Source organism: Patella vulgata, chromosome 4 (genome assembly GCF_932274485.2).
Source record: "Patella vulgata chromosome 4, xgPatVulg1.2, whole genome shotgun sequence".
NCBI lineage: Eukaryota > Metazoa > Mollusca > Gastropoda > Patellidae > Patella > Patella vulgata.
Genome location: NC_065882.2, coordinates 85,916,886 through 85,931,077, shown reverse-complemented (window position 1 = coordinate 85,931,077; position 14,192 = coordinate 85,916,886). Strand labels below are relative to the sequence as shown.

The following is a 14,192-nucleotide window of genomic DNA, read 5'->3' as shown; positions in this document are numbered from 1 at the left end:
TATATTACAGATTATTAAGTCATGCGTGTGAAGTATATCGTATAGCTTGTAAAGGAAGTTATGAAAACAGTCATTATATGTTATTTAGTAATAAAATGGGTTTACTGGTTGATCATCTGATACATAGATTATCTGTAAGTATTCTTTTATACATTCAGTCAACATTTAGACAGAACTTTATACTTTTAGTCAACATTTAGAGAGAACTTTTATACTTTAGTCAACACTTAGAGAGAACTTTTATACTTTAAGTTCAACATTACGAGAGAACTTTTTTACTTTGAGTCAACATTAAGATAGAACTTTTATACTTTGAGTCAACATTAAGATAGAACTTTTATACTTTGAGTCAACATTAAGATAGAACTTTTATACTTTGAGTCAACATTAAGATAGAACTTTTATACTTTGAGTCAACATTAAGATAGAACTTTTATACTTTGAGTCAACATTAAGAGAGAACTTTTATAAATGGCAGCCATCCTCCCGTGTGGTTTGATAGTCGTGTGGTCGAACATGTACGTTAGACCATAAGGTCTGTCCCACACTTGTATGTGACAATGGGGGGTTGGATGTCTGAGTGGTTAGCGCGTGCGCGTTGTATCATAAGGTCTGTCATTGAGTCAACTCGCGTGGTTTCGATTCTCTGGTTGTACGTGACAAGGAGTAGGGTCGCCTATCCAACCTCGTGGGTTTTCGCGGAGTCTGTGGTTTCCTCCTACTGCTAAAGACCCCCTACGCCCAATCGAATTATTGAAATAAAATTGAAGCATATGTTAGTCCCGAAATGACCTGGTTTGTGTTGAGTGGACGTTAATCCCCCATCTCTCTCTATCTCATATAAATGCCAGCCTTCCTCTAATGTGGTTTGATAGTCGAGTGGTCACATCTTTTATATCACTATATAATTGAACTTGGTGCAAAGTTATTTTTTTTTTTTCTACTAGAAGCGAAGTCTGCTACCCAAAATCTTATGGGTGGTTTATAAAATTCTGAATTATGCATTTTGTAATTTTTATTATTTTGTCATTTATAGTTGGTGATTCCTGATACTCCAGTTCGTCCAATCTCACCATCCGTGCCTGGAGGTCAGAAGCTACCATCTGACCCAGTAGCGGGTAATCTGATGCAACTGATCGCTACGATATTAACAAGACTAGCGAAGAATAATCCCACGACTAAATGTAGCGAAGCTTCAATCGAGAGAATGAGTAGTAGTGGCGATGCGTTTGTAAACAGAGGAAATGACTTTATCAGGTTCGTAGAATTTAGTAATGTTATGATACAAGACTGATCCCGATAGTGACAAAAACATGAAGAGTCCAGGGGAAGAACGATCTAAGTCACATTTTTGTCTTTTCGCATAAAAGGCAAAACAGACTTTTGGACGAGTATGCCTGACGTGAACAGAACAACAATGATGTTTATACGAATCATAATTACCAGTACAACAACTGACTTCCACTTTTCAGCCAAATTAAGGTCAAATAAAGGGTATTATTCCGGGAGGCCATTTCAGAAGGGCCTTGGTTCGATGCGACTCCGATCATTTTTACCTGAAATTGATTGTTCCACAGAAAGCTTATACAATTTGCTACCAGATGGTGCCATTAACTGGGGTTCGTTGAAAAAATGACTTAGATGTTGTTCCCCGGGGCTCTTCATATGTCATTTGGATTCACAATGGATGGCTCAATGATATGATTTAGTCCCGGAGGAACCCCATTCTCTTTCATACAGATTTCTTTTTGTTTACATTTGAATTTAGTTTTGGTTTGCAGTTTAAACAATCTGATTAAAATACAGATCTATATTTCATTTTGGTTTTTTTATACTTTTGATGGCCTACACTACATGAAGATCTGACCGGTTGTGGTGATAGGTCGCGTCAGACGTCATACGAGCAGTTTTTGACCCTATGACATAAGACATTTGATTAATCAATTGGTGTTGATGTTTCTAGTGGGTTACCCACAGTTCCTTGCACCTCACGCCAAAATCTCATTGTAACGGACCGTTTCATTAACTAACCCCTCAAATCATCCAGAATGCTGCCTATATAACAAGTCTTCCAGATCCTGGTGTAGTAAAGACAAGTAAAACAAAATTTTGAACTATATAAAACAAAAGGAAATAGGATCTCTGTTTTAAGTTTAAAAGCCAGCTTTTTGGAATTTTGGATATGAAGAAATGTTTCCACTTATTCACACATCAGCTATGGCAATCCAGTGTGGTGTAGATTCACTAATCACGATGTTTGGCCTGGAGATTTCCTCAGGAATTTTTGCCATGTTTTTCCCTAGTCAGAGGTCGCATTGGTGGGCTTGACAAGGAACAGTGTCTAGTCATTCAGATTGGACGTAAAACCAATGTCCCGTGTATGCGTGCACGTAACGGAATCCTTGGCAATAACAAGAGTTGGTGGAGACTCCACTGCCTAATAAAACCACAATCAATTAAATGGGAATTATTGGAGATTTGATAAAAAGTTGACAGTTCTCGCTATAATGTTTAAAAGATAGATAACGTATATAGAATATGCTGAACAGGTCAGTCAAATTGCTCCACTCTAAACTGAGATATTACCTTTTGAATTGTAGGCTAGCCTCGATCATCATTACTAAATTCAGTACGATAGAAACGAAAGTCTCGATTATCCTTTTTTACGTTTAATTATCTTTCACAAAATGTATTCCAATCCGCTAAATATTGCAGTATAGCGAAGTCATCAATATTTGTAGTTTTGACAAGATGTATACATTGAATGTTTATTATCGTAACCACGGTGCTGTATATTCGAACCTAAGCCTCCATTCCCCATTTTTAAATGTAATCATTAAATCGCCAAACCGTTCTAATCTAGTTAAAATCAGAGCCATCCGATGCCATCGAGAGTTGATTATGGTCTTGTCATGTAAATAAATGTCTATTTTATAATTTATACAACAAACCAGTCCTAAAGAAAGATCTGCGATAGGCAGATTTAGCATAATGTATGTTGAAATAAGTTTAAATTAGTTCTTTTTTCTGGCTTCAAATGGGGATCACGTGGCTAAGTGGGTAAGACGCTAGCTCGCTAGCCTGGAGGTCGGGTGTTCGATCCCTGCATTGGCCGAGAAAGTTCATCCAGGTTTTCCGGCGTGGTTCTCCCTTGTCAGTGATGCAGGACGGAGGGGCTGACAAGGAAAGCTGTCTAGTCGTTCGGATGGGACGAAAAACCGAGGTCCCGTGTACACATTGGCGTGCACGTAAAAGGTCCCTTGGCAGTTGGAATTCGATATAAGAGTAGGCCGTAGTGCCGCTGTCCGGGCAAAATTTCCCTCATAGCACACTGTATGGCGTATGCCCGTCTTCATTAGCCCAGGTTTGGAGCAGAACAGTAGGACATTAAACCCCATTTCATTTCATTTCATTTCTGGCTTCAAATCTTATAAAATATTTAGACATTTATTAACATGACAAGCCTGTACTCAACTCTCCAGATTATCAGGTGACCAAGCTTTAATGCATCTTTAACATGCTACATATTGATTGGCTGCTAGAGCTAAGGTCGAATTTGTAAATTGTCAAGAACACATATCGAAGGCTTACTTGTTCATTTAGTAAATGTGATTCCATGCAAGACACTACCCTTGAGAACCAAGGACACCGAATTCATTTTCATTACTATGAACTTCTCAAGCATAATGAGTGATGTACAAGTTGGACCATTGCCCTGTTGTACGTGACAAGGAGTAGGGTCCAACCTCGTAGGTTTTCTCCGGGTGCTCTGGTTTCCTCCAACTGCTAAAGACTCGCCATCGAATTATTGAAATTAAATCAGACCATATGTTAGTCCCGAAATGACCTTGTTTGTGTAGAATGGTCATTAAACGCCCCCACCCCTCTCTCTCTGGTTTTAATTCCACCACTGCTAAAGAGCCAAGCTCCATTTTATGAGATAAAAATTTACACAGTGTTAGTCTTGAATTTCTTGGTGCTCCTGACATATTTACATTGGTAATTTCACAAGCCCTGTTGAATGTTGGGGAAATATAAGATGTAGAAAATTGGAGTTACCTCCCCTGAGCTGTCTTTTTTTTTTCTATCAGTCCTATTCAATACACTACCATCACTTAAACAGGCATTATATAAGAGCTAAATCTGCCTTTTGCAGGTCTTTATTTGGGCCTTAAATGTTATGTTAGTTATTAATTAGACATTTAATAACATGGCAAGAATCAACTGTCGATGGCATTGGCTGGCTTCGATTTTAAGAAGATTAGAACGGTTCAGCCATTTAATGATAAAGTAATTGTTTATCCATAGAACTTTTGTGTCTATTTTCATGTGTTCAATTACTAAATGCCATTCAAACAGCAATGAAAAAACAAGGCTAAGACTCTAATGACTAGTACGATGGTTACAATCAATGCACACATCTTGTCAAAACTACAACAATTGATAACTTAGCTAAAAAATAAAGTAATTTGAATAAAGTTTTCAATATATTCATTTTGGATTATCTATTTTTGAAATATTATAGTGAGATCAGTCAGCTCTTTATCTAAATCTTACATGATGCCCCTTTAATTCCTGCATCTATAATAAAAAAAAAAAAAAAATCTATCATAAAATCACTTGATTATTGAACTGTCTTATAATTACCAGAATAGGTTTAGTAGGTTTCATATTTGATTGAATTAAATTTCTTTTTCATAGTCATTGAAATATAGTAGATCTTGGCTAGTGTTTGTTCATAGTCATTAAACTATGGTCAACCTAGGCTAGTATTTGTTCATTGTCATGAAGATATAGTTAAAGTAACTAAGACTCTTAACTCAATATCATCTAAAGTCTTACACGTTGAAAACACAAATTATTTGTCAATTCAAATCAACATTGATGTTGTGACCTTACCGGGAAAAGGTAGGCTTCTGATATCCAATATTTAAGACAAAATAAACATTTACCAGGATTGGGTCATTTGTCCAATCTATTTCCTCCCACTGATAAAGACCCCTATGGCCTACGCACAAGCAAATTGTTTAAATAAAATTGATCCAGGTGTTAGTCCCGAAGTGACCTATTATATTCCACAAAGTTAGATGCAGTAGTTTTATAATCAATCCTGGTAGAAATGAGAGATTATATCATCTGATTTTTATGTTTTGATTAATTTATAGAAACTTGATAAACTTCTTTTCACAAAGTTCAATCATAGAGCAAACCTTTAATACATTTAACATGAGATTAATTAATTATTTGTGTTCATCATTTATATGGATCAACTACAGAGTTTCACGGCCATTGTTGTAATATTTTACTATGATTGATAGGGGGTCTAGGAGAATAAATAAACACACGAGACCTAGGTATCGCGTTACATATAATGATTAGTCTCTAGCTTAATAAAGTAATGATTATATTGTCCAATAAAAAACTCTGTTATTGTCTTTATAATAAATCTCCCGACTGTATTTCACGATGTTGATGATTTATAAATGAAATATTGGTCTTGGTTATCCAGGTCAATTGTTATTTGTTAACGGTCATGTTTTGATAACAGAAATATATCCCGTATAGCTGTCTTATTGTGTGTGCTGTTTGAAAATCGAGACAGCCTCTATTTCCGTGTGTCGAATGTGATGACAGCAAATTACTTTTCATTGGAGACAAATTTTCTGGCTGATGATATTTTGACGGATGTTCGCTATCACATAACCGCAGCCTTTCCAAATCCGTAAATTCAATCAGGAAACAGACCTGTCATTGTCCTGTCGTTAGAAAGCAGTTATTCGTGGCCTAGCGGGCGTGGTCAGGTATCATCATCATCATCTATTAATTACACTTGACTTGAGGCTATCTTTCCCATTGTCTTCAAAAAAAAAATCATCCTTTTCTTTTATCTTTTTTTTTTTAAGAATCCTGTCAAGATAATTTTTGGATCAAGCTTGAAATACTTTTGAGTCTGGGCTAAATATTTATCGACTTAGAAAACAGACGAAAACAAATTGTCTGGATTTTTTTTAATTTTTTTTTTTTTTGCTTTGATTTAGAAATGGATGTTACAGACAAGTTTATATTTAGAACTATATAAAACTCTATGTGATTGATTTAGAATTCTATTATTTATTCTGACCTTTCAGTTAGAAACCAGCAGGGGAAATATACATATATATATAGTAGTATATCATTGCTTTTATATATTCACAGACGATAGCTCCGCGGTCGGTGCAAAATCCGATGCCATTGAGAGTTGATTATGGCCTGGAAAAGTTAATTAATGTCTAATTAATAATTTAGAAAACATTTCAGGTCTAAAGAAAGACCTGCAATAGGTAGATTTAACTTTTGCATAATGTATGTTTAAACCCCGTTGCATTGCTATATATTCATAGGCTTAGCTCAAATGTCCCTTGACACTTGGAATACAATATAAGACTGGGCTGTAGCGCAAAAAATTCTTGTCTGCAAAATCACTTCGGTGGAAGTGGACGTTAAATAAGCTATTTCACACACACGCGCAAAAATTTCCCTCATGGCACACTGTATGAAGTATGCCCCTCTTCATTAGCCCAGTCGGAGCAGAACAGTAGGACATTTCATTACATTTGTTCAAAGTTTCAAACGTGTAAAGTGAAGCAAATTAAATTCTCCAGACCATCAAATGGCCGAGATTTAAATGGATTATGACACCTGCAAGATTTTAAAATTAACAATAAAATGAAAAATCAAGCCTTAGTCTCGATTGTCAAGTACCGTTGCTACAATAATATATAATCTGTGCTGCATCTTAAAACACTCATAACTTATTTGAATGAACTTTTCAATATGTTCATTTTACATTATCTATTTTTAAACTATTATAGTTATAGCAAGAGCGGCCAGGTCTTCATCTAAATCTTACATAATGTATCTTTAAGGAAATCATGTATTTGTCATGTTCTGTAATAATATCCATTGTTTATGTCCGGATGATAGATCCTATTTTGTGAACAAAGGTTAATTTGTTAGACGGCTAAATTAAGAATTAGCATTTTCATTTGTTCTATTTAAACATACATTATGCAAGAGTTAGATCTGCCTATTGCAGGTCTTTCTTTAGGCCTTAAATGTCATCTAAATTATTAATTAGACATTAATTAACTTATCAACTCTCGATGCTATCATTAGCCTGCGATATTTACTGGATTTGAATACATTTTGTGATGGATAATTTAACATATAAGTTGATAATCATATATGTACCAACATCAGTAATGACGACAGAGACTAGCCTAAAATTCAATGGCTAATATCTCGATTCAGAGTGATGCAATTTGACTGAAATTTTCAGCATATTTTGTTTTCATTATCTATTTTTGAACTATTATAGCGAGAACTGTCAGCTCTTTATCTAAATCCTACCTACTGCCCCTTTAACACAGTTTGTGTATGACCATAATATAGTATGTTTTAACACCCATACAAAATAAAAAAAATATAGGGGGTTGGATGGCTCATAAGGTCTGTATCATAAGATCTGTCATTGAGTCAACAGGCATGGTTTCGATTCCCCAAGTAGTAGGGTCGCCTGTCCAGCCTCATGGGTTTTCTTCGGGTCCTCCGTTTCATCCCACTGCTAAAGATCCCTGTGTGCAAGCGAATTATTGAAATAAAATTGAAACATATGTTAGTCCCGAAATGATCTGGTTTGTGTTGAGTGGATGTTAAACCCCATTTCTCTCTCTCTTTTCTCTCCCATGCAAAATAACAAAATGAAATGGGGGTATACCGGTAATGTCTTACTGTTCTGTGCAAAATAACAGTTAAATATAGAAAACAATGATTGCAATAATGAGCGGTCAGTTTCTGTTTTAAAATAGCCAGAATATCTCAGAATATTTATATGGCTGTCTTTAGATTTTAACCCATCAGCCAAGACATCACTAAATCTCATTCAGTAAAAGCATTGATGCACATGTACGAGATGTGAGTGAAGAAAGTGGGAGAATACAGTGCGATGTAGCGCTAATTGGAGATTATCTACTCAACGACAAAAGCTGGCCAATGAGACATGTAACGCTATTGAGCAGACTTGACCCGACCCTTTCTAATTTCCTGTAACTTTTGATTTGTGATGAAAGAGCAAGCTTCCCCTTATCCCCCTGCTTCAATGCTTCTTAAATTAACTTCTTCGCGGGTGCGTGTCTTCTTATATGGTGCATTCTGTTGGTGATGCCGTTTTAAATGAGAATTTGGACAGTTTTGATAAAGCAATTCCTGTAACTCAATCCAACATGGTTTTAGGACTACACTACAGGAAGTGCGCTTCGATTGATGATGTTCAAATCCTCTTGCCAATGTCATGCTTGCTGTAGAAGAGAGTTCAGTCAACGCCAGTTTTATTGTACGGATTGTGACGAGGCATAATTAGCCCCATTATCCCCTTCTTTGTTGGCTGACTCTTTTAATCATCTTCACAGAGGTCTTCGAGGAACATAATGAAGGCAGCAAACTAAATCTCTTTAAATTAAAACCTCTTCATTTCAATAACAAGGGAGATGTTGGTGGCAATAATTAGTACAAGATTTTGGAGTATTCATAGCTAATAGTCCCCAACTCCGTTCTCTCTCTCTCGGTGTCCCTAGTATTGTTACAACTTACACAATTTAATAATAAGACCTTGTCTGTGTGTATATCAATATTTGATATTCAGTAATTGACTACTATGATATTTCAAGTGAATTGTATTAGCACATTATCTTTATAGTTCATTGCTAATTGACTACTATTTCAAGTGACTTTGTTAGCATATTATCTTTATTGTTCATTTGCTAATTGTTTTAGTAATATTACAAAACTGCAATTGTTGAAATTGTTCTTATATTTTATTACAAAGGGAGAGAGAGAGAAATGGGGTTTAACGTCCACTTGACACATACTGGGTCATTTCAGGACTAACATATGGTTCAATTTTTATTTCAATATTCGATTGCGCTTAGGGGTCTTTAGCAGTGGGAGGAAACCGGTGGACCCGGAGAAAACCCAAGGCTAGGCTGGCGACCCCACTCCTTGTCACGTACAATCGGGGATTCGAAACCACGCCAATTTACAAATTATTATTAAAAAGCTAGAATTCATTTTAACAAATTATCAATACGAAGCTAGAATTCATTATAAAAAATCATTATTGCTGATTGTTTTAATAATATTACAAATTAAAGCTGGAATTCATTATTCATTATTACAAATTATTATTGCTAATTGGTTTGATAATAATATTACAAATTAAAGCTGGAATTCATTATTTATTATTATAAATGGATATTGCTAAGTTTTCTAATAATATGACAAAGCTAGAATTGACTGCTTGTTGTTCTCATAATATGACAAAGCTAGAATTGACTGCTTGTTGTTCTCATAATATGACAAAGCTAGAATTGACTGCTTGTTGTTCTCATAATATGACAAAGCTACAATTGACTGCTTGTTGTTCTCATAATATGACAAAGCTACAATTCAGATTGGGACAGACTGTTGTATGAAGGTATTTAAATTCCTTGGTGTTGCTGGAAATTCTCCATTTGAAAATGATAGGGGGTGCAAGTAAAGAAAGTATTCTACCCTACTTCTATATCGTAGAGCTAAAGATAAGATTGCTTTCCACATCTCGGCCAACACCAGCAACGAACTTGGGACTTCCTGGTTGGTGACTTGTGATCCAGCCCGTGTTCATTTAGCCACTTTTAGAACATAATTTTTTTTTACTTATTTATTCATTTCCTTTTTCTTCTAATGCCGAGATCAGGAAACGTGTATTACAAATGGATGTGATATTTTATTTTATATAATTTCAGCAACGTAATAAGCGTGGGTGTCATTTGATATGATACTTTGTACATTTTCACCTACGTAGTCAGCGTGTATGTCATTAATATTATATTTTATATATTTTCAGCTACGTAATCAGCGTGGGTGTCATTGACAAATTGCGACAGTTTTTTAGTAGTGTCCGTGGACCTATAGATGATGATAAAGAAGCTGCAGAATTTCTACAACAGAGTCTTGGTCTATTAATAGCCATGACTAAATTCATGTCTAAGAGGTAAGACAACTCTAATTTATTACAAAAATTTAATTTAATAATTTAAGGGGGGGGGGGTATCTTTTTGGGCATTTTGCAAGCAGAGAACTATAAACTTTAAGAAAAGCTCTCCGTCATGACTGGCCACCATATTGAAAGATTAGTGTACTGTTTTGTTATGCAATTCTAAAACTGTTTCATACACACAAAGACTAATTAAACATCATTATGCAAGAGCTAAATCTGCCTATTGCAGGTCTTTAATTAACACAACAAAACCATAATCAACTTTCGATGGCATCGGATACTCAAGATTTTAACTAGATTAGAACGGTTTGACATTTAAAAATTTAATTTAAATATGGGAAAGCGAGACTAAGTCTCGAATATACCAGTGCCCTGGTTACCACTATGCACACATCTTGTCAAAACTACAAACAGTGATAATTTGGCTCAGAATGAAGTAATTTGAATATTTTCTCTGTTTTTATCATCTATTTTTGAATTATTATAGAAAGAATGACCAACTTTTTATTAAACTCTTAACTTATGTATCTTTAAACATTTTTAATTTCATTACATGTGAAAATATAAGTGGAAGTATATTTACATTAATTTCATTACATGTGAAAATGGAAGTGGAAGTATATTTACATTAATTTCATTACATGTGAAAATATAAGTGGAAGTATATTTGCATTAATTTCATTACATGTGAAAATGAAAGTGGAAGTATATTTGCAGTAAGCTTATACTTTTCTGATAAAATAATGGAAATGGGAATTAAAATGTCTGTGAACTACCTTCGTGTCTTCTCAAATGGAGCTAATTCAACTAATTGTAGACAGGCAGCAAAAGTCATGTATGCTTTTTAGGGGGTCATTTAAATATTTTGTCCATTGAGTTATTTGCAGTAGTGATGCTAAAATTAATTTTAAAAATCTGTTTTGTGAAAATGTTGTTGGTCAGGCTGATGTTGAAGAGTTTTAGTTGCTAGCAAGTGGTGATTTGGTCCAATTTATTTTACTAAATGACAATTTGTGAAAATTTGATCTGTTGCGATTAATAAGTTGTCAAAATATCACCATCTATAAAAGAAAGTCTGGTAAAACAGTAAACATGTAATGTTACCCAAGCAGCACCTGCGAATTACTTCAAAAAGTTATTTTTAAATAATTCTTTTAGTTAGATAGCAAATATTTCTTTCAATTACTTTTTTAAATAATATTGCTGAAAACAATATTGTTTCAGTTACTTTCTGACTAAAAACAAATATTTTCTTTTAATTACTTTATGAATATAAAAACAATAGCCCTTTCAATTACTTTTTTGCAAATACAGATATTAATTTCAATTTATTTCCTGCTAAAACAAATATTCTATCAATTAGTCTCTTGCTAAAACTTAAAACAACTATTTCTTTCTATTGCTAAAAAAAAAAAAAAAAATTCAGAGAAAAAAAAAAAATATTTTAAAACCATGCATATATAAGGTCTAATTTAAAAGAATGTTGTTTTTCAATATGTTCACACAATAGTAGGAATATTATATTCTCGATACCTGCTAATTTATTGCCAGCATATCAAGTTGGTCTATTGACCTCTAATAGGTTTGCGTGGCTTCGAATTCCCGGTTGTAAGTGACAAGGAGTAGGGTCGCCTGTCCAACCTCGTGGGTTTTCTCCGGGTCCTCCGGTTTCCTCCCACTGCTAAAGACCCCTACACGCAAGCTAATTATTGAAATAAAATTAAACCATATGTTAGTCCCGAAATGACCTAGTTTGTGTTGAGTGGCTGTTAAACCCCATTTCTCTCTCTCTCTCTCTCTAATTGGTTATTGGTTCAATAGTTAAATGGCAAGCAACAGTATCTAGTTATTGGAATAGGATGATAAGTGAGGGTCCTGTATACACATTGGTATACATGTAATATAATCCTTGGCAGTTGATATCTGATTAAGAGTGTGCAAAAACGCCACTGCCAATCCAAATACCCTCATAGCACACTGCTTGGCCTATGCCAGTCTTCATTATCCCAGTTTGTGTAGAACAGTAAGACGTTAAATTTGATTTCATTTCAATAGTTCAAGCGAAAATTGGTTTCAGAAAACTAAACAGATTTTTGATGGATCACTGACAGAGATAGAAAGTTGAAGAAGATGTCGAGTGAATTATTTTTTGTTTTCCTCATGTTCTTGTTGTTTTACCTGGAGAATATTGAACACTGTTAGATATCTCTGGGGAGCTGTCTACAAACAATGCACGCCATTCAACTCCAGCCCACCCAATTCTATTGTGTTTTCTTACCTTCCTTAATAAATACAATCGGTCGTAAACTTTAAGTGAACGACTTTCAGATTTTACTTGTTGTAAATGAGTTTTACCTGGATCGACAGGTCAGGTATTTTAAAGTTCCTTTTTTCAGGGTTTACCTGTATGTACTCAGATTAAGGGCCTAATGCACAAAAGCTTAAAGCGATAATTTCATATTTTCTAAAAAAAAGTCAAAACATAATTATTTCTATGACTTTTGCTCAATAGGTTGTCAACTCACTATTATACGACCATAGGTATCATTCTCCCTCTTAAAAATCCTTTGACCCCGGAAATAATAACACAATTACCTCCCTTGTTTTTCTATTCCCCCCCCCCCCCCCCATGGAATAGCTATCTTCAAACTTTTGAATTTGCAGTTGAAAATGATATTTTTGCCAATTTCTCAACTGGCAATAGTGAATTATAGGATTAATAGGATTATTCTTTAACAAGGTAGGACTGTTTATAGCTACCATCTATTTTAAGGCTTTATTTTAATAAATTTAATAAATATAACTTAAAAATATGAAATTGCAACTTTAAACTAAATTACTTTAAAGATTCAGCCTTTTAATTGGTTAGGGGATTGATTCAGCCTTTTAATTGGTTAGGGGATTAAAATCCTACTCCAAGATTCAGCTCTTGATCAACCAAAGATCTGAATTATTAAAATATTTTAGGTTTGTGGATATTTAAGAAAATATTGAGAATGTATATTGATTTTATTAACAGGATTTGCGTATAAATGACTTTTTGGACTTTATCCATAGTTTCAAAATCTTGAAGTAAAAATTAAGATTTTATATCTTTACTGTTGGTGAGGTTACCATGGTTACCGCTTTATCGTTGCTGAGGTTACTGTAATTTTATGATATCCAAATCTTGAATTATTTTAAAGTAAAACTATAAGATTAACAAGAAATCCACTGATAGGCCAGTTTGGAAATAAGGATTGTAAGGATTATAGATGTATTTGAAACACCCCAATTACTCTAAAGTCTAATTGTTGTACTCTGTTAATTTTGGGGGGTTGGATGGCCGAATGGTTAGCACCTGCGCGATGTATCATAAGGTCTGTTCTATCTTTGAGTCAACTGGTGTAGTTTCGATTCGTCGGTTGTCTGACAGGGAGTAGGGTCGTCTGTCCAACCTTGTGGGTTTTCTCCCACTGCTAAAGACCCTATGCGCATGCAAATTATTGAAATAAAATTGAACCATGTGTTAGTCCCGAAATGACCTAGTCTGTAGCGAGTGGACATTAAACCTGATTTCTCTCTCTCTCTCTCTGTTAATCTTCTGTTTAAAAAAATCATTATTTGTACATCGTAAAAATTTGAAATTCCTTTGACATTACTGCCATTGTGTATATCGAGACAACACAGGATTAATTAATTGTATCATTTGAAAAACGGTCATACCACCTGAAATGTTATGAAAAATAAACCACTTCTTAATGCTGCTTATAATCTGTTTGTACTACTGTTGAGCCCAGATTTTTATATTTTTAAATATTTTAAATATAAATAAATAAAATACACTGAATATGATAAATCTGTTGAGGACATAATGACGGACACCTGGGGCCTGTTTCACAAAATTTTAACTAAGATAAAATCCAAATTTAAGTAATTGATTGGATAATATTAGATTGATTTTAGTGCTTAGCCAATCAAAATTTAAGTATCTAGTCACGAATTGTGACTAACAAAGTCTGATTCTACATGTATACCAGACATTGTCTGTGACAGTCGCCTTATTTTAACGTTTGTTTATCAGACTTGTAAGGCTAAGAGCATGTTTTAAAATAAAAATTCTGTAGAATGAAAAATG

The 14,192-nt window shown here is 34.4% G+C and overlaps 1 protein-coding gene across 1 annotated transcript in view; it reads left to right on the top strand.

Annotated features, from left to right (window-relative positions):
- The window catches only part of LOC126817265 (S phase cyclin A-associated protein in the endoplasmic reticulum-like), an 82,192-nt gene that overhangs the window by 2,263 nt on the left and 65,737 nt on the right, over window positions 1–14,192 (top strand). Inside the window, exons 2-4 of the mRNA XM_050544079.2 lie at window positions 11–134; window positions 1,037–1,257; window positions 9,923–10,069. Coding sequence (XP_050400036.1) covers window positions 78–134; window positions 1,037–1,257; window positions 9,923–10,069 — 425 coding nt within the window. The 5' untranslated portion in view covers window positions 11–77. The remainder of the gene's footprint in view (window positions 1–10; window positions 135–1,036; window positions 1,258–9,922; window positions 10,070–14,192) is intronic.